This window comes from Thunnus maccoyii, chromosome 5, assembly GCF_910596095.1.
Source record: "Thunnus maccoyii chromosome 5, fThuMac1.1, whole genome shotgun sequence".
NCBI lineage: Eukaryota > Metazoa > Chordata > Actinopteri > Scombriformes > Scombridae > Thunnus > Thunnus maccoyii.
Window position 1 is genome coordinate 19,906,172 of NC_056537.1, and position 26,320 is coordinate 19,932,491.

The 26,320-nt window shown below is 41.1% G+C and overlaps 1 protein-coding gene across 7 annotated transcripts in view; it reads right to left on the minus strand.

The window, feature by feature from the left end:
- Positions 1–26,320, minus strand: part of shank3a (SH3 and multiple ankyrin repeat domains 3a) — a 174,236-nt gene that overhangs the window by 14,096 nt on the left and 133,820 nt on the right. For all 7 annotated transcript variants that reach the window (XR_006096128.1, XM_042410919.1, XM_042410920.1 and 4 more), the window contains 5 exons: positions 8,218–8,293; positions 5,429–5,511; positions 3,950–4,074; positions 3,595–3,730; positions 222–302 (listed from right to left, as the gene is read on the minus strand). Coding sequence is in view for 6 of the 7 variants with exons in the window: in XM_042410919.1 (XP_042266853.1) it covers positions 222–302; positions 3,595–3,730; positions 3,950–4,074; positions 5,429–5,511; positions 8,218–8,293 (501 nt within the window). In the remaining variant the exon portion in view is untranslated. The remainder of the gene's footprint in view (positions 1–221; positions 303–3,594; positions 3,731–3,949; positions 4,075–5,428; positions 5,512–8,217; positions 8,294–26,320) is intronic.

Below are 26,320 nucleotides of genomic sequence, written 5' to 3' on the forward strand. Positions count from 1 at the left end.
CTTGCCTCAGACTCACCTCCTCTTCTCCTCCGAGCAGAAGCTTGGTGGGAAAAAGATAGCGTCAGCAGAGGACGGAAAATGACAAGAACAAGCCAACAAAAGTGACTATTCTAAAAGTTAGGAGACATGCCAAGTTTTAATGATAAAGGGAGAGCAGAAATATTACAGAAAAGGAGGAGGAGGAGAGTGTGGAATTTGCAGGCCAGCTCTCTGGCACTTACCCAGTTCCTCCAGCTCAGCGGTCATGGACTTAGATCGCAGAGTAAGGGTGGTGCTGGGAGCTCTCTTGGGTGGCGGGGGAGCTGTGGAAAAAAGGCATGGTGTTGAGGATGAAGTTGAGGGGGATGAAAATCCTTTAGCTTTGCGGCTCAGTGCCCTCCTGGCATCCCCCAGACGTCGAGCCCATCCCGTCTTTGCTGCTTTGATCTGGTCAAATTCAGATGAACTGGACGCCTCGCACTTAGCCAGGACCTTGTTCAGGCTATGGTTGGAGCCCAATTTCTTCATGTTTCTGTTGGTCCGATGGCCAGTATATTTTTCAGACTGTCTCCAAGACTTTCAGTTTTTTAGTCTTTGTGCTGCAAGAATTCCTCTCTGTTGAGGAGCCCAGAGGCAGTAAATGTACAGCTCAGTCCTCTCTATAACATCCCTAGTTTTCTGAATCCTCCCATTACACACAGAACAACAGAATTTGCCTGCCACAATAGGCAGAATGAGTAAAATGAGCGTGGCAAGGAGAGGGAGAAAGTCGTCCATCTTACTTTTAATATGCTGCCTGTCTGGAATTTAGCAGGTGTGCATCAGACAGAAACGCACAGACACACCAGCTTAAACACACATGCATATCCTCCCACATACGGGACCACATGCAGATACACAGAGAAAACTCCCTGAAGGAGGACATAATGACATGTGGGCTCACAGACGAAGAGATGACAGTAAATTCAGCAGTTAAGGAGAATGATATGCTGCAGAATTTATACCCCAAAACTAATGGGAGCCTCCAAATCCTACTATACACACAAGGCAACTGGGCTGTTATCATCCCACTCAAAGCTGCAAAACACATCTACCAAATGTTAGCTCCACATGCACACTACAGAATCACAGGTTTTAATAAAAGGCTTTAAATCGGTTACAATAAACACTGTAATTAACCAAATTACAAAATAATGCTGACATGTATCTAAACATGTCAGGTTTGCATTTACAATGTAATGCCATGCAGTCGGATGGCGATCATAAAGCCGCACACAGCAGCAATCTCTACATGCTATGACAAATCAAGTTTCCTAACAATACCCCACAGTCCGACTTGATCAGCGCTGACTCTATGTGATCAACCAGCTAACATTCAATGCACCACGGTAGAGCAATAGATCTCGAAATCCCACAGATGCCCCAGTGCCTTACTAGAGCCTAACTATCCTGCTGTCATCAGCAGCTGCAGATCTAGTGTACATACGCCATCCTGGGTACAGTCCATATCAAACATCTTCATTTCCTCACCAGTCTGCACATTCTGGTACAGTAGCGGGGAGCAGAGGAGATGGAGGAGGATGCAGAAAGAGAGAGGAACAGAGACAGAGTCAGAGGGAGAGAGAGATGCTTTTGCTGTAATGTAATGCTTAATTCAAACATGCAGTGTAGTCACCATGGCAACGGTGGCAGTAGTGAGGCCTCGCATGGTGCAGAGAATGTGTGTTTTATGTATGTGTGTTTGCTTGCAAGACTGTGTGCGTGTGTGTGTGTCTGTGCGTGCGTGTGTCTGTGCATTTGTGTAAAGGTGCGGCACAATATGCAGAGTAAGTCCCAAAGGAGGAGCAGTGCGGCGGGAGAAGGTGTTCAACACAGCTCAGGATTTAAAAAAGACATTTAGGAGAAGTTTGAAACAGGAGTGAAGAATCCTGGTCTCCCTCGGCTCTGAAACACCAGACACACTCCATCTTGTCTACAGCTGTTTGCACAGTTTGTGTGTCTTCACTTGAATCTGTCTGCCCATCTTTTCTGCAATTCACAATAAATGACCAACCCAGAGCTGCAACGATTAATCAGTTAGTTGCCATCTATTAAATTAATTGCCAACTATCTTGATATTTTTGTCATTTTTTAAAGAAAAAAACGTCTACATTCTCTGATTCCAGCTTGTCAAATATGAATATTTGCTGGTTTCTTTAGTCTTCTATGACAATAAATTGAATATCTTTGAGTCGTGGACTGTTGTGGACAAACAAGACATTTGAGGATGTCACTTTGGGCTCTGGGAAAAACATTTTTCACCATTTTCTGACATTTTATGTACCAAACAACTATTCGATTAATCAAGAAAATAATCGTCAGATTAATCGGTAATAAAAATAATCGTTAGTTGCAGCCCTAGACCAAACTACCAACCTTATTCCCTCTACCAGCTACTCATATGTCTTTGATATCACCAGCTTAAACGCAAGCAGAGTTAAGCAAGCTTCAAAGGAGGCAACAAGACAAACTGAAATGGATATGAACTACTTATTAAAGGTAAAACCTACTCCAAATAAAAGCCATTATGCATACATATTTTCATATGTTTCCCAAATATCTATCATAATGGTGTTACACTACACAAATGCTAAATATGTTCAAAGCAAGTAAACAATCCAATTATGTTAATTTAAATTATAACAACTGAGCAAAACTCCATCAATGTGAGATGATGCTGAGCTCAGAAAAAAGCTAATGAGAGGACCTTGAATTAAGATTTTTTTTTTCTCAGATTATATAACATTTTCAGACCAACATTAACAAAATCAAGGACAAATACAACTTAAAATATCTAGAATAATGATGGAAATTGTCTAATCAAGAGACTGGGTTTATTTAAAGGAGACAAGCATAAGGAAAGACACAAAGACACCAGAGGTGAGCGAGAGACAGAGAGACTACAAGGCCCCGACTAGCAGGATTCAGTTGATACAGTGATACAGTACTGTCCCAATGAAACTAGGTCAAACCCATTTATCACTGTCTCTGTATCTCAATAATTGCAAAGGAGGTGACCAATCTACCGCACACACACACACGCGCGCGCACACACACACACACGCGCGCGCACACACACACACACACACACACACACACACACACACACACACACACACACACACACACACACACACACACACACACACACACACACACCCTTTGCAGTGTACACAATCCTGAGGTCATAGTGCCAGGACTGTGTGGGAGCTGAGTAATGGCGAGCTGTGGTTGACATGGAAACCACATGAATTTACAGCAGGGAAATGTGGTACAAAAATCACCTTGACAACGGAAACACACATATCTTCTCAAGATATACATATCACTTATCTTCACTACACGTCTCCATCACATTACAATCCCAAAATTCATAATCCAATAACTGAGACAACCTGAGGGAAATTACCTGCGCCATGTTAAAATACATCACAATTTACTTTAAGCCATCACTCTAACAAGTAGAAAACTATCTATTTTTATAGTAGTTAATACTTTATAATTGCAATGATAGAAAGATATGAAATTAGCAAGTACTTTTTTCACAACCCACCCTCCCATCTTTCTGGTCCTTACCTTTCTTGCGAACGACTTCCTCAGACTCAGGTTTGCGTGTGACGGACACCACCTTCATCAGTAGCCTGTTGCCTCCTTGCCGGATCAAAGACACCACCTGCTTATGGCCCACCTTCACTACATTCACCCCGTTTACCTAGGAGAAAACACGCACACACAAAGCCAGGATGATATATTTCTACAAATCCTCTTTGTAGACATAGGAAGAAATACACGCCATATCCACAAATGCACCATAGGACTGTTCAGAATGTGTCATTGTTTGCTTTTGTTCTTTGTTCAAGGTCGTCACTATTCGGTTCATCAATGACATAAAGACAGATGAAGAAGCAAGTGAAGAGCTGTCCTTAATTACCTCAATGAGGAAGTCTCCTGTCCGCAGGCCAGCCCTCCAGGCCACTCCCTCCACGTCCACAGACTCCAGGTACTGCAGGGCAGGGAACGCTGGGGTGGGGGTGAACTCCTCGATGGGTGTCTCAGCTAAGAAGAAACACACCGAGAATACCCGTCCAGAACAGTTAAGTAAAATCTATAGTTTGCTTTGGATTCATTTTTGCTTCTCTAGTAAATGAGATCGCAAATGACCACAACAAGATCACAGAAAATGTATTACATGCACCAAAGTCTTTTTGGAAAATTCTGCCTGCTCCATTTTAATTTCCTTAGAGGGAATAATGAATTTTTTAAACCTTCGCTTCTAGCGTTACAAAAAATATTTAATGAATAGATTTGCACTGTGTTTAGTTCCATTCGTGTACTAAAGATGTCTGAGCGTAGTGGACAGGAACACTGTAAGCAGATGTTCTGCTGGTGCATGCTGCAGCTAAACCACATTATTGATAGATATAGCTGCATACGGTCATATGCTAGCACTTGCACAACTGCATGCAGCATGTCTTCACAAAAAAGACACACACACACATTCACAGGCACACTTTGTTAAGTGAGTGTGCTACCACAAACTCCATTTAATCTTGGAGCGAATCCAACTAAATCACTGACACATGAGAGTTCTCAGAGGACCACTAAGTGAACTGCAGTGTGTGTGTGTGTGTGTGTGTGTGCGTGCGTGCGTGTTTAAGAGTACTGGGGAGTAAAAGACAGAGTGAGTAAAAGAGAGCGGGGTGAGCCAAGATCCATGGTAGTGAGTGATGGAGCAGTAAAGCATACTCAGACTCCCGGCAAGGTGCCTGAGAAGGGTTGCCATAGTAACCAGCCCGAGCAGGGAGCTGGCACGTGTAAGAGTAAAATGAATTTGTGGTGATGGAGATGAGTAGAGAGGCAATTTCAGTTAAAATGTGGAAAGGCATGAAAGCGATCGGGTAAAACATTTTGTGAGGATAATGATGGAGGACAGGAAGGATATGAAGGAGGTGGAGGAGAGCAGAGAGGAAGAAAAACAAGGACAGACAGAGCAAAGACGAGAGAAATAAGGGGAGGAGGGGAGAGAGGAGTGTGTCTCCACTAAAACTGAACGCCATGTGTGGGGAACAGATGGGACAGATAGCTGACAGCTCAGCCAAGGATGACGCCACCAAAGGGGCTACACACGCTCCCAAAAATACACACTTACATGTATACACACACACACACACACACACATACATAGATCCCTGAGAGCATCTGAGTATACAAGCTGAGTGTTGACCAAAGCTGGTCGTGCTGTTGACTCACACAGTAACAATACAGACTGAGCCGTACTCTGTGACTCAGATCAACAAACTACAGTATTTCTCACCGCAAAACTCACAAACGTTGCAAAAACAGGTAAGTAGTGAATGTGGACGTGTTGGCAACGGTGTGTGTTTGTGTGTGTCTCTGTATGTTATCTCACCTTTGGCTCCCCGCAGGACAAAGCCAAACCCCTCATTTTCTTTCTTCTGTAAAACAGCATTCTTCTCCTCTATGATATAGTCACTATGAAGGAGAGAGCAGAGGGAGAGCAGGTATGAATCCAACACCATCCTCACACACACGAAGCGAGAGGGGCAAGCGGGGCGAGAAGGGAGGGCAGGAGAGTAAAAAGGGTTGGTCGAATAGGGGGAGTCGGGGTGTTAGGGAAGTGGGAGGAGATGGAGGGACACACACACACACACACACACACACACACACACACACACACACACACAGACACACACACCTGTACTTCCTTTCCTGTTAACCAATCAAGTTAAAAGCCAAGCAAGCAAGTAAGCAGGATCAGGATTCCCAGAGGTTGTAATAGTATGTTGAGAGAGAGCGAGAGACACACAGACACACACACACACACACACAGAGGTAGAGAGACAGAGAGAATAAGAGTGAGAGTGTGAGCAGGCAAGAGAGTCCTCGTGATTGAAGTATCTTTGGGATAAAACCTAAGAGTGAATCAATCTTCCTGCTGATCCTTCAGATGAGACTGCAGCTGAGGAGGGTGTCGAGGGCTTCTGCTAAAGAAACTGACAGAGATGGCTCAGATGCAATATTATCCCCTGACTAATGACAGAGGGAATAGGAGGAAAAAAAGTAAGTGAGCAGTTCATCACTGCCTGATTTTCCTGTGTGTTGAGTGTTAGAGGCTGTTAGATGGTGTTAACCTGTGCTGCTCTGCACACACTTTAATGTATCTTTTTCAAGCCACGCATTTTTGTCCAAAGCCTGTGAGCCAAAACCAAAGGCGAGTTAGCAAAGCAGTCTTAAGCAGCAAAAAGCGAGCATCAGCATCTGCTGATCGGACAGATTGACGGCTGGTTGTGTGTGCAGAAAATATTCAGACCACCTATTCAGGGAATATTCAAATAAGTATGAGTTCTTATGAATTTCTAAAATGAAGATAGTTAAGGATGTAAAAGAAAGGAGGGAAGAAAACTAAAACATACCTAATACAAAAGAGATGTAAATAAAATTATACAGGTGGTCTGAATATGTTGCACCTTAGATGTAGATGTGGCAGCATAAACCCATTATTTTTTAAGCTAAACTTGGTGTACACAAATGACAAAGCACCTGTGGCGTTACCTGTATCTTCCAATCTTGTCACAACACACTTTCACTTAGGGGACTGCTGCCAGTTTACAGCCTGAACACCTTCACTACAGCCAAGAGTTTTGTAGTATTTTATGATTTTCAGCTTTGTCAGTCTTCCTACCTCACAGCTCAGGCAGATGTAGAGGGCTAGTGTTCAGGCTGCAACTCAGTGGGTGGCTGCAGTCTCCATTAGCTTAGTTACACTCCACTCTCTCAGACTTACCAAGGGAACACAGAGCTCCTGTTGGTGGAGCCAGGAGATCCGTAACAAACCTTTCTGCAGGAGGGAGGTCAAAGGTTTGGTTTCATAAAAAACTATCTATCCACTTTTGAACCAATTATTTTGCACAGAAAATCCACTGGTTAAGCATCAGTAAGATGCTTTGTTTCAGTCTGAACCCTTTCATCCACTATGCTTTCATCTCTGCACTATGCCCCAAAATGCCGCATTATTGCAATATGCTCATTTTCCCTGTTCAGAATCTGTGGACGCCCACATAGCTCAACAAAGTAAAAACTATGATGTAAGAGTCGCAATTGAAAATTGTAAATGTTTCCTCAAATAAACCTGTCCTTTTGTGATTCAATTATTCCTTAGACTGCAGTTAGTATTTCCATCTAAGACATTATTTAACTTAACTCATCTGGGATTCATGTGCAACATTTGGCAGACTGGTATTTTATTTGGACATTGTAGACTATCACAGGCTAGTGCCTGTAGTAATGGTAATTCTACAGCCCTGGAGCTCTGGTAACAGAAGTGACATTTAATCCAACTAAAACCTGACATTTCATAAAAGGCTGAGAAAGTGGGTGCTCACTCAGACTAGCTATGTCTATAACGAACACACTCTGGCATTAAAGCGCGAATTTGCATCATAACAAAACCAAACATAGCTTGCTACTCCACTCTCAGCTAACAGATCTGATTTAGAGGAGAGGGAGCACTCTCATTCTTTGCACAATAAATATCAGCTTGAGAGAGGCCAGCAAAAACAAAAGAAAGACTTGAACTGAGCATAAAGAACAACAACAAAACAAAACAAAACAAACAAACAACAACAACAACAACAACAACAACAACAAAAACAACAACAACAACAAAAACAAACTATTGACAGCTTGATTAACCATATCCTGGTGGCAAATCAATAAATGTAAGGCACAAAACCATGCAGGTCATTACACACATGCAAGTATATACTATGCAGGTGTATGCATAGTGCACATACACCCACGGATGAACACACACACACACACACACACACACACACACACACACACACACACACACACACACACACACGCACACACACACACACACACACACATGCACACAGAGGCCAAAATACAGATAAAAAGTGTTATGCAATACAATTTCATGTGCATTTCACAATTTGAACTGAGTGCACTGGCAGCTTGATGCCTTTAGATGGCAGCAGCTCCACAGCACTCAAACACCTTCTCACATGCACTTCATTACTCCTGTTGAGATAAGGAAACTGTTGACTCTGTGCACGAGTGATATGACTCATATACTTCGTGCAGCACAGTATACTCTGATAAACATGGCCAACACTGTGCAGTGGCAAATTTGCCGGGAAATCGAGGTTATACCTGTATGAGGTGAAGTTGTCGTAGGATCCCACAGTGTAGTGTCTGAACAGTCTTTTAGTGCGGTCCTCCCGAGTTTCTGCAACATAGATTACATGCCTTTTAATTTATATGGACAGACCCATTACCTACAAAGCTTAAGGATGAATGAATGTTTTCACACTAGGTTGAAATAGCATATATAAATCTAAAAATCAATTACTCTATTGGCAATTTTTCATGTATGAATACATCTGATTTTGGCATTATATAGAATAATTTAAAGACACAAGAGAAGATATACAGTATAAACTATGGATGAATTAAAACACTCACACTTACTTAAGGCCTTACACTGACAGAAAGGTGATCTAAAGTCATCTTGAAATTACCCCCACAGTGTCTTGAAAACAAGGTCATCCACATTTGCCGATGTATGGTGTTCTTTCAGCATTTTGTCACAGAACTGAGTAAATGAGCTGAATCTAGACATTTTTCAGGAACACGCTGCTTAAATATGACTTAGGAAGGACACAGTTTACGTTTTTGGATCAGTTTCAGTTCTACTAGCGACTTTTTTATAAATCCCCAAATGTCACAGCTGTTTCCTCCTCAGCTCTTAGCATGTTAGTATAAAAATGTCTGTAGAAATTAAATTCAGTTAGCACAGAGAGGAATTAAGCTACCACAGAGAAGTAATTATCATTAATATGCTTCATTTATCGTAACGCACCAGAGTATAATTGTTCCATGATAATTTTTTGTTTTCAAAACAGTAAAATAATTACATAATTCTGCCTTTGAAGTGTATCTATTAAAGCATACTAAATACAGCTTTGAGTTCAATTAATATAGTGTGTGTGGTTCCTGTCACTCTGTGGGTGGATTTATCCTATGGGAGTGCTGATAGAGATCGATGCCCTCTCCCCAGCCTCATAATACACACTGCACCTTCACTAAACAGCAATCTGCTGACTACACACCCCAAGATCCTTTCAGCCCTCACAGAAACTTAACTGGGCGAAGCTGTGAGAGTAAAGGGGCACCCTGGTGGTGATGTGAGATGCATAGCATGTAGCCACGAGGCTGGCTTGTAAACCTTGCTCGCATGACCTCCTGCTTCCCAGCCTGTGTTTCCTGTCACTTTTTACTGTACGCTATCTAATAAATGCAATACAAGCTGTTAGAGATATCCTGTATACGTGTGTATGAGACAGAAAAAGACATGTAAAGAGACAGAGGGAGAGAGATCAAAGTGAGCAGACTTGAAGTGGCTGGCACCCTCAGATCCCCTTTAGTCTGTCCATCTGATTGTGTGTGAGAGTGACAGACTGTCAGCTGAGAACAACTTGAAGTTCTGATAACTGCATCCATTTGGTGACACAATAGAAGGGCAAAAATATGTAAAAAAAAAAAAAAAAAAAGATTTAGCTGTCCACTCCAAATTCTCAATTTCATGCTTAACTTTGACACATCATCCACCGCTCGTCCACCCTCATCAGTCATCTCATCTTTTTCATCTGCCTTTCTATTATAATCTTGTCCAGCACTGCTCCTTTCTTTCACTCTCCAAGAGCGCCGTGTGACTCTCAATCTTACACTTCCATTTGTTTCAACGTGATTTCAGATTTCAGATGCGTAGCTTTCTCCTTCCCTCACTAAACATACCCCACTCACAGGAGGGAGGCTGTTTTAATGAAAATATTGTACAGTACAGAACCTAATACACAGACCACACTCTGACTTTTTGATAATGAGGCCAGAGCAAAGCCTGAAGTCAGTTTGGTCAGTGAGTCACCTCCTGGTCACTGGCTGTGATATGTGTTTGACTTGTGGCATAGCTGAATTGAAAAGTCTCCAAAAAACATTTTCCATGGTTAAAAACAACTTTTGGTGATGTAATTACCCTGCCTGAAACTATTTTGTTGTTACATTTTGTATTAAGGTTATTTCCATGGATTATCAGCCACAGACAGACATGTCAAGATATTTGCAGCACTGCCACAAACCACTTTGACAGCTTTTTGCTATTGAAGATCAATATCAAACATCAAGTTTTGATGTCAGTCCATCAGGAGAAGAAAGCATGAGATTCTTCCTAGAGTCACAATTTTCCTGTAACGCTCAACAATACAAGGAGAAATTCAGCTAGAAAAAAATAGACCACAGTTTCTCCAGCAGCATCAGGACTGAAGTAAGGGACGTGTGTACTTTCCCTCTACCTGTCTTTCTTGTTTTCTCCATCAGTTACTGCTCCACCAACACCGATAACACACAGATGAATGCAACACGTTCATGTCTGTTCTCTCAGGGTGGGAAATGTAAGTCAGAACGAATGACAAATTTCTTGGACTTGTAAAGATAAACATGTTTGTTATCTTTTTCAGTTCAAGTGAGAAATCCTCAACATTTATCCCCGTGGAGATAAATGCCCAGCTCAAGTGGATGTAGAAGAGAACACCTGCTCAGAGGGCATCTTTCTTTTGGCACCCACGTCCCTGGAGTAGGTTTGTAGGTGTGTTGGCAAACTGCCGACTGCAGAGGTAATGATGTTATGGCAACACTGTAAGCAGTGGATAAGTGGTGTTGTTGTCGTCGTGTTTCTTTAGCTTTCTCTGATGCCAAAAGGAAGCTAAGTCAATTGTTTTTAATTTGTTCTGACATCTGACTAAGAAAAACTGTACGTAGACATGAAATGTTGAAAATCACAAACTAAAATAGAAGTAGACATGACAGGTTGAGGGGTGGTGGGTACATTAACAGGTAAATTACGACAATTAATGACAAAATATGCAGAAAGAAATGAAAAATATATACTGATGAATAGTGTATGAATATCAAAGGATGAAATTTGTAACTAGGAAAGAAGTTGAGTGGGTACTTTTGTGGGTTATAGGAGGGTTATCAGAGGAGGTAAAGAGAAGTGAGAGGAGAGCTGGTTGGTGTTTTGTTCGGCTTAGAAGGCTACTCAATGTTCAGTCCTGGGAGGAAAGACGTGACATTTTGTTAGCACTGGTTGTCAGAGGGAAGTAGTGCTGAAAAAAGAGGTGATATTTGGAGAGGGAGTTGTAGATGAGTCAGCACCTGTTTTTTCCTGCACATTTAGAGTCTGCCTTTTACATCCCTCACTCACATGCTCATCCATCCTCACGCACATCAAAAAGTCCTCACTTCGAAAAATGAGAAAAGAACAAAAGAAAACAAAAATCAGCTAAAAGCTGGATAGTTTTGGGAAAGGATGAGTGTGAATGTGCACACTGATTGCATTTCGTGTGTCTGAGTGGGTCTATGTATATGGATTTGTACAGTGTGTGTGTGTGTGTGTTTCAGCCTAAGAGTGTGAAATGCAGCTCATTCATCACAACTGTCATCTATTTTGTACAGCCCAGGAGCATCTAAAGGCAGGGCCCTGATAGCACAGATAACCTCCACTCCACTTCCATCTATCTCTCTCACACACACACACACACACACACACACACACACACACACACGCAAATGGTGTCCACTGTGAGTAAAGGCTGTTGTTTAGTTAAATGTAACATCTTTCCTTTAATGCTTAATTAGATGAAACTTAGATAGGAGGGTTTATTGCTTTGTTGTGGAATTTTTTTAATGTAAAATGTTTAAAGTGTAGGTTGCCTCTCGAGTAAAGGAGGCCATGATGTGGCACCAGACTGGAATAAACAACATCTGGGCTGTCAGAGTGACAGATTAGATTCCAGAGAATGAATGAAAAACAATCGTGATCTCACTGAATGTTACTCAACAAACTATTTACATTATAATTACACTCATGTTAAAACAAAGCATATTACTATAAAGGATTACTAAATATTTCGGGTGTCATATCAAAAAAGCCAGTTCGATGGCTTACTATAAGACCTGTTGTTGATGTTTGGACACTTTGGTGTCCATAAGAAACATCCAGTTCCTCCTCTTCCTCATATCACACACATACAGACAAAACACTAAAACAGCTCACCAAGAAATAAGTAGTGAAAAAGGCAAATACTGAACCTTAGCAAGATATGTAAAAAAATAAAGAAATAGCAAAGTATAACAGCAAAACAATAAGGGAGAAAAAGAAAGAGAGGACAGGAGGGAGGGAAGTCATTTCCCTCTGCGAACAGTACTGTATGAGTGATGATTGCCTGTGAGTGCACATTAGGAGGTGGCCTCAAAATGTGGTTTAATAAGAGAGATCTGGAGAGAGTGGCATTTTCATTACGCTGAAGATGCTGCATCTGGTGACAGATGGTGGTATCAGAGTCCTTAGAAAAACAATGTGTAGCACATGAACATTAACATTTGGGGAAAGTGAAAGTTTTATTTTGAGCAGTTTGTTGTTTGATGTACATAAATACTTAAGATACAAGATATACATCCAAGATACTGTGGTAGCTACCATGGATAAACAGGCAAAGAAGGAAAAAAGGGCCCTTGATGGAAGCATTGAGGCTTTCCAGACACTTTTGTTGGGCATTCAAGGCTTCAGGAATGCATTAGGGGCACCTGTTGGTCAAAAGCATTTACAGCAGGCAATGTTCACACCTGCAGCTCTGTTCTGTTGGTCCAGACCAACAAATATAAAAAAGATCCATTGTTGTCCTTCAGTTTGAGTCCATTTACACTGACACACTTCATACTTCACTTAAGTAAGTTCACTTTTACTTACGATAAACAAACCTAGAGATCCAAATATAAGGTCAACACACAGAGACAGAGGAAGGAAACAACTCGTTCTATAGAGCAAAATGCTTCTAGCAGTATCAGAATTCATTGAGATCATCTGCAATGACTGGCAGCATTTCACCACCTAAACAAGCTAGATTACAATGGGGTAAAGGCACCAGAGTTACTTTTAGCATAGGTTAGGCTATGTAGAATAGTTGGCAATGGCCAGTAAATTAGACTGGTTATGTCACAAATAACTAAATAAATGTAAATCTATCTTTCAGTGTTGGTAGCCCTTTTTTTTCTCTGATGGTTAACGCAGTTGCACTTTTAGAAATGACAGTGTTGGAGATTTGCAGAAAAGGTTCAAAGATCACATTCATGATTATAATAAAGGTGTTGTGAATTTCTGTCTGGTACAGCATTGCAGGAGGAACAGTATTCTGTGCTTCAGCTGAATGCTCATTTAAAGTGAACGTTTCACTGGTCAGAGGTGCAGTCCAACATAATCAATCTCCTGCGCTACAAATCAGTAAGATGTGAGGTTTTGCTGCCTCGTATTGTTGATGAACGTTACCTGCTAGAACTATACTAATCATGCCGTATGAAACTAGAGTTTATATGCACAATGACGTCATCTTAAAACAATGCAAGCGTTGATTTACAGCTTCAGCCAAACCTGCTCTCTACTTCTTAATGCATAACTCATAGTTCTGCTATCAGACACAACAACCCACAGCAACTCTAACTTCATGAAATCCAAACAACATAATCATACAATTTGATTGATTGATTGATTTCTGGGAAGTGCGGTGCTAAGAAGTGCAACTAACCCCTGCAATGACTACTTAGGACAACAGATTCTTTAAAAATATTTTTTTAGTAAGACTTATTATAGCTTCTTCAATAATGAATATAAACATTCATAAGGTCTCCTTTTATTTTGCTAACCGTGGTAACAGGTGACTGAAAAACCACTTCCTAGCCCTAACACAAGGCCATATTTTTCTTCTCAGCACCACATAAATCTTATTTTAAAAATGTAATTTTGCACAAAACTTTAGTCTTAATTTTTCACTATAATTTCCAGAGATAAATGCTCCGTGTCTGCTTGATCTACAGACTTAATGTGGTATTGATTGAAAGGTTTTGGTTCAATGTGTTAAGAGTGATAACTCAGCCATAAAGATGTGAGAATAAGGTGTTTGTCTGTTCCCGCTGGTGATAACTGTGAACGCTGTCTGTTATAGCCGAGACCAAAGCATATTTAGCACATTGAACTATATAACTATATGTCATGCTGTAATATTGCAGCTCTTTCTACTACATTTTAAACGTGCTACATCTGTAGTTCTGCTGTAGTCTTTATCCACAGTGGACAGACTGTAACACCTTCACTGTCCTTGTCTGAAGGACGTAAGAGCCTCATCACATATACACAGATGCACTGAAGCACAAACCATCACACACAAACACACACACTCACGCACACAGGCACACACACACACACAGTCTCTGAACCCTGCTGAATGAGAATTAACCTATGCTGTTTTACCACTGATAAGAGCTGCAGACAAACATGCACACACACTCACACAAACACACACACTTATCAAGTGAGCCTCATTGACTTTTTAATTCTTTCCTTCCACACCCCCACTCATCCCTTTTTTTCCCTTCTCTCCTTCTCCCTCTGCCTCCTCATTCATGTTGTGCACGTTAACCTCCTAAACCAGGTGGATAGAAGACTAAGCAGGGGGGCGTAGTAATCTCTGGAATACTAAAACACTGTTTACACTAATGAGAACTATGCTGGACTCTCTGGTGTAACAACTTCTTGAGAGACCAGACAGTCTGAAAGTAGTTGCCCGAGGCAGTGGAAAAATAAAGACAGAATCATCCTCTCATTCTTTTGCTTTTGTGCTGTCACACAATGTGCATGTCATTCCACAGGTCCGACAGGGAGTCGCTGGACCACGCAGGATACCAGCCTAACCCACTTGCAAACAGCACAGAGGACAGAGAGATGTCATTTTCCTGTGTCTATTCCTGATTTTCCACTCAGGGTACAAAACGTTTCTTGAATAAGACTTTAAAAAAGACTTTTTTCAGTCCTAGTTAAAATTAGTCACACTCACAATAGGACAGGATGATGGAGGGGAGACCAATGGGAAAAAGTCAGTACAAAAGAAAGACTAAAAGCAGGCTCAGTTTAATCTTTGTCTGTCCTGTACATTTAGGGAATTATCATAAACCATGCACAGCTGCAGGATAATTCAACATCAAAGGTGACAAAACCTAATTCTATGAGCACATACCTTTGATATGGGTATGATGTGCAATGGGACGTTTTCTGTGTACATGGACATAATAAGGAGAACGTGGGGTAGCAAGATCAACCAAACAGAGGGGGTGTCAGGATAAAAAAAAGGCAAAGATGAGGAGGAAAAACAAAGAGTCTGCCATCATGGTGCGGATTTGGTTATGTTCAGGTGACTAAAATTAGTTAGGTATGGTTAGGGAAAGATTGTCATTGTTAAAACCAAGACAGGAAGCAAACTGGAGTCACTGGTATTAAAGTTAGGCAGACGTTTTGTAGTGGGACACTGACATACTAGTCAATGCTAAATAAGTTATTTTAATGGCCAGTGCTGCCATTTTTCTGGTGAGGACAGTCTCAATCAGCCAGTTAGCTGATTTGATTTCCATTGTGGTGAATCTTACATACACCAGGACTCACTTTCTACCTCTGTGGAAGCAAATCTGTGAGGAGAAACAGACAGGGAGTGAGGAAGTGTAGAGATTGTTTCTGGATATAAATTCAATGCCCTCCTTTTAGCATGAGCCGTCACAGTTTAACAAGGTGCTTTGATCAAAGTAGAGACTGAGACAATGACACTGCAAGTATCGGCGGTCCGTTAGGAACACAGGCTTTTAATAAAATAGAGTAGGAGGTGAGACCTAGTAATCCCAGTCCTAAAAGAAAAGAGTTCATCAAAGCTATCAAGCGTGACAGCTGGACAATGTTCTACAAGTTGAAATGCTAGATCTGCCCTCTGTTCCGGGTGTCATTCAGAGCAATAGAGGGTCACTTGAGTAATGGGATTTATTTGATAATCATGAAATATCCAGTACAGAGACAAGTATAAAAATGATAAAGAATAAAACAAAAAATCTGTGACAGGGTGGGGCAGAGATGAAGAGGAGGCAAAGCGTAGAAAGAACAAAGGCGAATGTGGACAAATGATAAGACATTTGATTATTATCTAAGTAGACATCAAGCTTTAATATGTTCTTTGTTGTTAAATATTTGACAAGGTATCATATACCCCCCTACAATTGGATGCAGGGTTTTCTTTTTGCACTGAATCAAGCTTTCAATCATGGTCTTTTAAATTTGTAGTAGTGCACACCCTCCTCTTGGTGTGGAAATGTTTGTTCGCTTGCAGGTAGACACTACTCTTTAGTCCTTTACTATGTTCTCCCTTATGCTGAGTCATATTGCAAGATACAAGATACATTTACCAGGATATAATTTTAACATTACACGCAGTATGATTACAAGTGAGCCGTCAGTTTGCCCTCTATACCCCTCAGTGTACTGATGTCTGACAGTGCAGAGTTGTGGACAAGGAGTGACTTACCCCAGTATAGGTCATGACATGTGGAGTTTGGATGCTCCGCCTTCACAACCGTTACCACCCCGTCTATCCTGCTACACAGCACAGGCAGATCTGACACCATGACTGGACAACAGTCCATTCTTTTCAACCAAACTCTATCTTTGCAACTCCCTTTGTAAGACTCGGATGCAGAGGTTGGCCTTCCACCCTGCCACTGGTCCGTCTCTCAGCTGAGTAGAGCTGGGCCAGGCCTCCCTCTCATCCTTGCTTGGAGATGGTTAAAAGCCCCCCTGAAACAACCATTTGTGCAGATGGCTATTCAAAATTCCTTAATACCATATTCCTGTTGAAGTACTCCCAGTTTCCTTTGTGTGTGAGTGAAATAAGACTTCCTGGATGAGTAGCACTGAAAATCTTGTGTCAGTGTCTCTGGCCTTAATGTCTCATTTCATTTCAGCCTCCAGCAAACAACTCCGGCATATATTTCACATCACGGCTTCTCTGCTATCTTTATTTCTCCTCCTCCTCTCCCTCAGAATTGGTTGGTTTGCTGAAGAGACTTCAGAGAGTGTGTTGTTGCCGTGTAAGTGTCAGAGGCAGAGACCAACGCCTATAAATACCTCAGCTCTGTCAAAATGGAAGAAGCCTTGAATAATTCAGTCAAATTCAGTCAACAACAAGCAACTACTGTACAAGTTCTTCAAACACTGTGACAGCTCATCACAACACGTCTTTGAGTCAAGGTCAAGACGAGCAGGGATGCACTCAAACACTAAGTCGAGGCGTTCTGCACTGGAACAAATGTTTCTTAAACGGGGAATCCTCAAGCTTAACTGAATCATCATTGTCACTGATCGAATCAGTAGCTTTTCACATTGGAGCTTCATTCATTGATGAATGATGGCACCATTGTCAGTTAAACCATATGATATACAGTATGTCACCTCCTGTTTAAAATCTTACTAAATGGTGGTGAAAGTGGGCATTGTGGTGGTTGTAGTAATTCATACCATATACCGCATTCATGTGTCCAATTTGATTCCGACCAGGGACCTTTGCTGAATGTCATGTCACCTCTCTCTTCCCTCATTTCCCATAAATTATATACTGTCCACTTGTAAATAAATGATTTATAGTTAAAAAAAACCTCCTTATTTAACATATACTGGTCCTTTATGCAGCCCTTCAGTTCAGCTTCTGTCTGAAACAGGCTGTTTTAGCTCCTGTCTCTTTAAGGCCCCCCTCCTGATGAGCCCACTCTGTTCTGATTGGTTAGCTTCCAGAAGCTACATCATGGCCGACTTCCGGCTGCTCAGGAGGCCTCTCAAAACACGGATGTATAATAAGACCTGGATATGGCGCCACCACTAAGCCTTGCTGCCAATTTTCCCAGTGGCCACTTGCAGTATTACAGTGAAAAAAATCCCCTGTGGCCTTTTCCCCATAGACTGCCATCATAAAAGAGACGTCTGTAAAACTGTTGACAGGACACCCTGAATTGCAAATATGGTAAAGTATTACTCTTTCTATTATGCATTTTTGATTCAGGGTTTTGATTAAGGTTTTATATTTGTAAAACTTTCCTTGAGCCTAGAAAAGCTATTTTAAAATCCGTGATGTCATCCCAATGTAAAATTTATGGGCCGAGTGTGAACTTACAGGCGGGGCCAGCAAGAAAAACACTGCTGTGCATATTCAGTGGGCCACACCCATGGAAGTAATCACTGGAAGCCATCCCAGAAACTAAAAACTTTTTTGGGTTATGTGCTAGGCGAGCAATTCTCATTTGATTGCATAGGGCAGTAGTAGTAGGATTTCATTTATTTTTCTCCTTCTTTACTCTACTGTGAATGGACAACGCAAACAACCTATGGAACAACCTTAGCAACAAAGACTATGGAATGGACGCCCATTTGTGTGCATGCGTGAACAATCTGACGTCATCATGAGGAGGAAGTACACGTAACATTGCAAATGAAGCATTGGGAGCAGGCTGGAGTCTGGGCTTTTTGACTTTTGAGAGCATTTCTATATACTTTCACCTAAAGTTTTGGACCTTTGACCATGTTTAACATAGAGATCTGACATCAAAGCAGTATAAAAGAAAATCACAAAAAGCACGATATTTCCCCTTTAAGCACTGCTTTTATAGGCAGAACAAATAAACATGGTAGTGCCCACACTGTCCATAAAAGTGTATAATGAGCTAAACATGAATGTATGCAGCATCTAGTGCATACTGTGGGCAAAGTGTCTTCTAATGCTTGTATAGGCCTAATTTTGTGCTGAACTGAACCAGCAACAAACTGAATTTACTTAGAATCTGAGGCTGATGATAGTCTGGAGTGCAGTGACATGATGGCGTTATGAGCGGTGATGTGATTGCTTATTGAGCTGTATATTGATGTGCATTAGAAAAACGATGACTGCTTAGCTGAAAAACAAAAGAACTATGTAGTCAGTGTAACAGAATCTTTGAACTGAACTGAGAAAAAATATTCAAATTAAAAAAAGGGATTCTTAATTTACACCTTCCAACTGTACTGGAGAGTTGGGGAGTGACGGTGAGAGAGAGATGAAGGGAGGGAGAAAGAAAAAGAGGGATGTCCTGGTGTAAAGGCAGGTATGTGATTAGTCATGCCCAGTCAGAGGGATGCTTTACAGCTCTGCCAGTTAAGCTTCTCTGTGTGTGTGTGTGCGTGTGTGTGTGTGTGGCCACATTTTTTTAGATGTGACACGCCACCGCAGTGAATGTCAAGTCATGTCAGGGACAGAGTTTATGTGAACAAAATGATTCAACTACAGATTACTTGTATGAACAACTTTTACAGGGGAATATAGTGAGTAAGAGCAGCCATGACGCTGTGAAATAGACTTGACTTTCAGAGCGAAATGCAGTAACCCTCCCATGCGTTCATATATTTGTGTGTGTGTGTGTGATTGTATGTGACCTACTGTCATCCAATGCGGCCCCTGTCAAATGTGATATGTCTCTGCTCCACTGTGAGACCTGCTTCAGCTTTGACTCATTGTTCAAATTGCACCGCCATCTATTATGATTTGATATGGATCTGTCCTCCAGAGAGAGAGAGAGAGATGGCTCAACACACTCGACTGACTTCTGATGAGAAGTACAGATAGTGGCCATCATTCTGCTTCGAACAAACAAACAACACCCACACACTCTCACACCTTAGAATATGTCACTGTAGGACTCTTCATGTGGATTTTCTTTACAGGGCTAAACAGCAGGACTCCTCCTGAACTGCCAGTCGATATTACTGACTCAGCTAAACTTTAATTCCAAAGACATGTCCTCCAACCTGTGGTTTATACTCTCTCTCTCTTTCTAATAAGATGGATTAGTTGGCTATGCTAATCTATCTGCTGACTCCACACAGAATACAGACAATAACTAAAGTGTGTGTGTGTGTGCATAAGCATACACGTGTTAAAAAAAAAGTGCCTGTCCATTTGCATACACGTGCACATACACTGCTCTGTGGTGTCAGCATTTGCATACTTGCTCTGTATTTTACAGATCATCACTACAGACTTCCTGACTGAACTCACTATCTACATGATTTGCAATCTGGGGCTGCATGGACAAATTTATGGCACCATGAGAGAACTTAACTGAGAATAGTTTGTCACTGAAAGGTAAATTCTGTTATTTTTATGAGCTTGTGTAGTTCAGCTTTTGAAAAAGCTAAAACTACAGACTGAATAAATCTGAACAAAAAGACATAAAATGTAGAATTGCTGCTGTAATAAATCACAGCAAAAGATCGACAAGGTGACTGTGAGAGCACACAAGGCTTGATGAGGGATGAGGACACACTGAAGGATCAAAGCGATATTTTTTTGGGGGGGGGGGCAGAGCAATTTAAATGCAATATTTTTATACTCAGATTAGGATTCTGCTATGAAATTTCTATGCAGCAGCTTTACATTTTTTTTCATTTTGCTATCATCACAGATTTGGGCTTTAGCTTTCTGGATTTTGTGTTCTTGGATTAGACTGCACTGGATCAGAAAAATATATAATGAAAATAGTAATAAAAATATATCTATTAGACTTAATTTTAAAATCATAGTGACATTCTTATGGTAAAAGCAGTGAAAGCTATCCTAAACTCACCAGTCTAAACAGATATATTCAACAAAGATGTATTAATACAAAAATATTAAAAAAAAAAAAAAAATAATTAACTGTTATAATACATATGTTTGACCTGCTAAGTAGATGCTTCTTCTTGAATGCATTCAAACTCTTAACATCATCTGCAGAGATGCCACTGAGCATTTTTTTAAGGTATTGAATAAAAGGGGAGTTTCCTGTCTCCTCCTCAATAAGAAGAGGGAAAAGGTGTGATAAGAAAGAAGCTGACATGTCTTTTGTGTGACTGGCCTTGTTCACATGCAAAAAACATTCATATTCATTGTGTTAGTGTGACATTCTAGGTGTGAAAGGTGAGGACTGGTCTCGTCCTTAGAATGCTGATAACGTGACAAACTGGGGGAAAAAAGCAGAGGGTAGAGGTACAAAGATGAGAGAGCAGAGAACGAAAAGTAAACGGATAGGAAGGAAAAAGGAAAGAAAGAGGCTGATGGAAAAGAGAAGAGAGAGTAGTTTACCAGGTTCCTGTCAAACGAGGGCAAATGCTTTGTTAGCAGACTAATACATAACTTAAATGTACCCCCAACAATCAAAACAAATCACTCTGAGTTGAGGGTATGTTATGTATATATGCACTGTATTTTGCCTCATACTGTAGATATCTGCCTGTGATATAATGCTTTTCCAGAAAGACAGATTTAACATTTTAACAACTTTTTAATTCTACCTGGAATACCTCGAATTAATCTAAAAACTAAAATAAGGACATAGAGCTGACACCAACAGGAAACCTTTCATAAAGAAAATAATATTAAACCTCTAATACATTTAATAAACTCCTGAAAACACCAGTGTTACCAGTTATACTGGACATTTTACGAGATAAGATATACTTCGATGATGCTCATCCTTAGAACGCTTACTTTGATATTTAACGTTACATTTTTAGTTTAGATCTTCCCCTTACTTAAGAGTTAGTGACGGCGGGCTTCAGGGTGCTGCCAGCAGGTCCTCCTCCATGTGCAGCCAGGCTGCAGCGCACACAGACGTATGGACAAGCCAGAGGACGACTGCCCATTAGAACCAGAACTGGAGCAACCTGCCTACCATCCGGAGAGAGACACACTGAGAGCAGGCTGAGCAGGCAGAGAGCGGGAGAGTTTCTGCCGAAAAGTTTCACCGAGACCTGGGGAGACGTGAGAGCAGCTGCTCGCTAACAGCTACGTGTGTTTACAACAGAAAGCAGGAGGGAGGACAGATGTCTCACTGCGCTACTCTGTGCTGCGACTCTGCTGCTGCTGTGGACGGTCACAGAGCAGACACTTTCAGTTTATAATTTTAGCGTCCGTCGTCTGAGTAAGTATTGATAACACGCTTAACACTTTACAAATTAGAGTTTTTTTATTTGATGAACGTGGGACGCTGACACGCGAAAATGACCTAAATGGGTTTTATTTCGACAAAAAAAGCAAAATGACAATATGGGCAGTGGGCAAGTAATGTAATCAGTATATGCCACACACCGTGTAACACCAGTAACATCGGCAGCTGATGTCCATGAGCTCCATCTATCATCAACTCTTATAACTGAGTGATGCATTTAAATGGCTGGCTTTACACGTATAATTGGTGTTCACTGGCTGGTTTGTGATTTTTCAAATGAAAAGTGGACCACCCACCACTACAGCATGCATCCATAAGATATCTGATTTAAACAAAGGAAAAAAAAATACTGCAATACAAGAGATTTGATAATAACTCTTTCTAGCATCCACATATGGCTCCTTTTTCCCATGGACTCTGTCCTGATGCTCCAAGAGCGTTCATCTACCTAACTGACGTAATTAAATATTGAGTTAATTTCTCTGTTTCATCAAGCCTTTGTATCTACGTCTCAGTCGTGTAGTATGTTGTCACATGCGTACAGATAACACCTGACATGTCTTTCTATGGGATTTTGCTTTTGTCTGGCACAAAACAGGATGGCTTTCTAATTGTGCAGGGAAGCTGCTCTGAATGTAGTGATTACATCACAATTAATTTACTTTATGCTTTATGCTCGTCTTTGGGATCGGGCTCTTAAAATTTAGATGTTTAAATGCATCGCATGGGAAGTCATTCATTTTCATCACTGACTGAGTGGGGATTGTGAAATAAAAATCACTAAAACGGCTCAGATGATGACTGAAATCCATCATAGTGGCAGCAATAATTATTGACCTTGCATCTCGGACATGAGTGTGGAAGAGCCAAGCTACAAAAGGCCCAAACAGACCCACCATGGTTGGGCAAACTATGCTAATATGTTCACTGTTTTGACCGGATGATTACCAGTGTGATCCCTCACCAGTCCATTGCACCATCTCTCTATCCCTCCTTACCCCTCTCCTCCACCCTACCCTCCAACTTGCTCTGCCCATGTCAGTCTCAGCTGCCGCAGCAACGCTGATGTTTAAGCATTCTAGGGGAGTGCAGACACACTCCAAAACTTCTTAATGGGCAGGCTAAAAATAGCTCAGGCTGGATCTGACTGGGCTGATTCATGCGGCTGTGAGTCATTCAACTGTGCCGCGGTGTGAAGAGAGCAAAGGGATGGAGAAAGAGAGGAGAAATAAAAGTTTGCATGCTTGTTAAGATATCAAACCATTGAGAAAATCAAGCATTACTTATTCCATCACAGAGAAAAATGTGCATAGTTATGCTGTGAGTGTGTGTGTGTGTTTAGAGGTCTTTAAGGACATCAGGGTGCCCTAAGTAAAACTAAGGCTAATATCATGGAAATGAGGACTAAAATGCATCACTGCTTCATTTACCATTTGGCAGAATTTGTCTGTGTATTTGTCTGTAACATGCCAATTCCTTATTGGGGGATAGCAGGATGGGGGGAAGGGTGTTTGGGTTTGAGGGCTGTAAGATCCCAAAAGATTGTAGCCAAAAGATTAACAGTACTATTGCTGAAAATGAATGGCCCCCGGCAATTTGGTAGCGTCATTAGAAAGGGAAGAGCGGTTCATACTCACATCATTATCCCCTCCATTACCGCGGGTAAACATCTACTATTAACCCCCTCATACAGGCCAGCAGCATGCATGCTGATGGGTGAAGATATTCAGGCATACTCTACAGATTTAACAACTGTTCAGTTTTTTTTGTTTTATATTTTAGAAATTATGCTCGACTCTCAGTGTAATGCTTTTTTATAATAACACATACTGCACACCTCACAAACACATATCATTTACCCACAGCCAGCAGCATTTCACAGCTGCATCACTCATTGTACTCTTAATGAGTTCAATCAATAGTCTTTGCTTTTCACCCTTATTTCTCCATCAGTTGCTCATGCCCTCCTCTTTCCTATTTTTTTCTTTCTTTTCCCTTTGACTTTTACACTTTTCCTTTGTCTTTTCTCCCTCTCTCTGTCCCCTCGAGTGCTGGTTGAAGATGAACTGTTGGCCGCAGGTAGCCCTGGCCATGCTGAGAGAGAGCAGCAGTGTGGTGACAGATAACAGCCAAGAGAGTCAGTGATGGTTTTAACTGCGGCTCTTTCCAGCAGTCACCTGCTTCCTTTCTCTTTCTCTCTCACCGTCTGTCTCTCTATAGCTTGCTAGCTAGCTTTTTGCCATCCCCATTTTGCTCTCCCTAACTGAAACTGCTTTTTTCATCGTTTCATTTTTTTGGCTTTCCCGTCTCCATCATTGCTCTTTCAAACCTGGCAGAGAGGAGAGAAAAGAGATGGAGGCAGAGATAGATAAAGAGGGATAGCACTTTCAGAGTCATGACTCATATGGGTGATGAACAGTGGCTGGGCAAAGAGAGAGAGGGAGAGAAGCGGGAGAGAGAGAGAGAGAGAGAGAGAGAGAGAAAGAGAGAGAGAGAGAGGGAGAGAAGCGGGAGTGAGAGAGAGAGAGAGAGAGATAGAGAAAGAGAGAGAGAGAGAGCACGCTGTAGTATTTGGGTTACTTAATTGTAGACAGGGCTGTCTTTCCTGCTTCACTAGCTTGAGACATATTGCCCTAACTGTCAGTGACGCCTCAATGGTTGCCTTCAGATAAACAATACTGTGTGTATTTTAGTGTATCCCAGTGTGTGTATTACTGTGTTATCCTTTGTTATTCTGCTGTTGTATCACTGTTGATGAATTTAGGGATGAGGTTGAGATTAGCTTTGAAATGCCTCAGTAGATTCAGAAATTAGTTATTAAGTAATATATTGACTATATTGTACTGTATTATAATATAATATAATCGGCACTCTAATTTTGATTATTACACACAACCATAATCTAAACTGCTTCATCTACAAGGAATAGAATTTAACATTTCCAAAATATCTGACTTGTCAACATTTTATGTAGTGCATGAAGCGCTCAATTAGTCTTAGAGATTTGAATATAAAGCATGGATATATTGAGACATTCATGCCTATGAAAGTTGCTCACTGGGCTCATAAGTTTTTTTTTTTTCTTTAGCTGAGACGGGTGAGAGTAGGGCTGTGCCTAAATACAAATACATTATTCGGCAAAGCATGTATAGTGGGTTTTTTACAAACATTTATTTCGTATAAATATTTTAATTTTTTTGGGGGGGGATGAAAAAAAAACCAAACATGTCAAATACCAGCGCTCAGGTTGGTCACATCGCTATCTCAGTCTCTCTCCTCTGCTCCGCTGTTTCGTCTATCAGCAAGTCTCAACGAGGGGAGTCACATCCACCTGCTAAATGATGCACATTTCCTAATTTGTACATCACTCCCGGAGTTGGGGGTGTTCCCCAGAGATAACGCTGAGCTACTGACACGAGTGAAGTGCTCCCAAGCGACACTCTATAACCTGTTGTTCCACTTCTCCTTTCCACAAAGTAAGGTTGTAAAAAACAGGCAATAAATGAAAAGTGCAAAGCAAGAATTGCCTTTGAAATTATTCTCTACACGTTACATGGTGTGCTGTCTCTGTGTTATGGGTGTATAAATAAGTAGAGGTCTGTCTGCGTGTTGGCGATGCTCTCTGTTTAGCTCAGTAGTCAGCGCAGTCCCCAGTGCGGTCTCAAGTTTGAGACCTGGTGTGGAGACCTCCTTTGTGAGTTTATTCATAAACACGTATTTTAACGCTTTAATATCCTAAAATGAAAAGCGTAATAAAAACAAAAACGGGATTTTTACTCCTATTTCCGCTTTTATTTGAATTCAAATAGAAATATAAATAATTTTGCTGCCTCAACAAATATAGATACAAATACAAATACTAGGCTTTCTGCACATCCCTTGTCCTTGTCCTTTGGCTAAACTGACTGACTTCCTGCTGTATCAACGCACACATGAGCTGCATGAAAATAATTTAGTAATGTCTCTCTTTCTAAATTTCTTTGGACAGAATGGATGAAATAATAATCATACAAAAAGTCGTTTTGGGTGTTTGTGACACTCAAAATGATGTATTAAATGTTTTACAACAGTTTTTGTGATGATTACGTATTGGGAAAATGCTTTTGGGGTGTTTGTCACGTGATACTGCACTCCTGAGTGGGGCCACTACACTACAAGTGCTGTTCCAAGGGGCTCGGTTTTAAGTCAGAGTGAAACGGAGGTTGGAGCATCTTTATCTTCTGTAAGGTGATGTATCTGAGAGTGAAACAGCGTATGTGGGTGAATTCAAATCAAATCCATCTGATTTTATTTAGAGATTTTCAGTCTAAAATCTCTCTGGTTT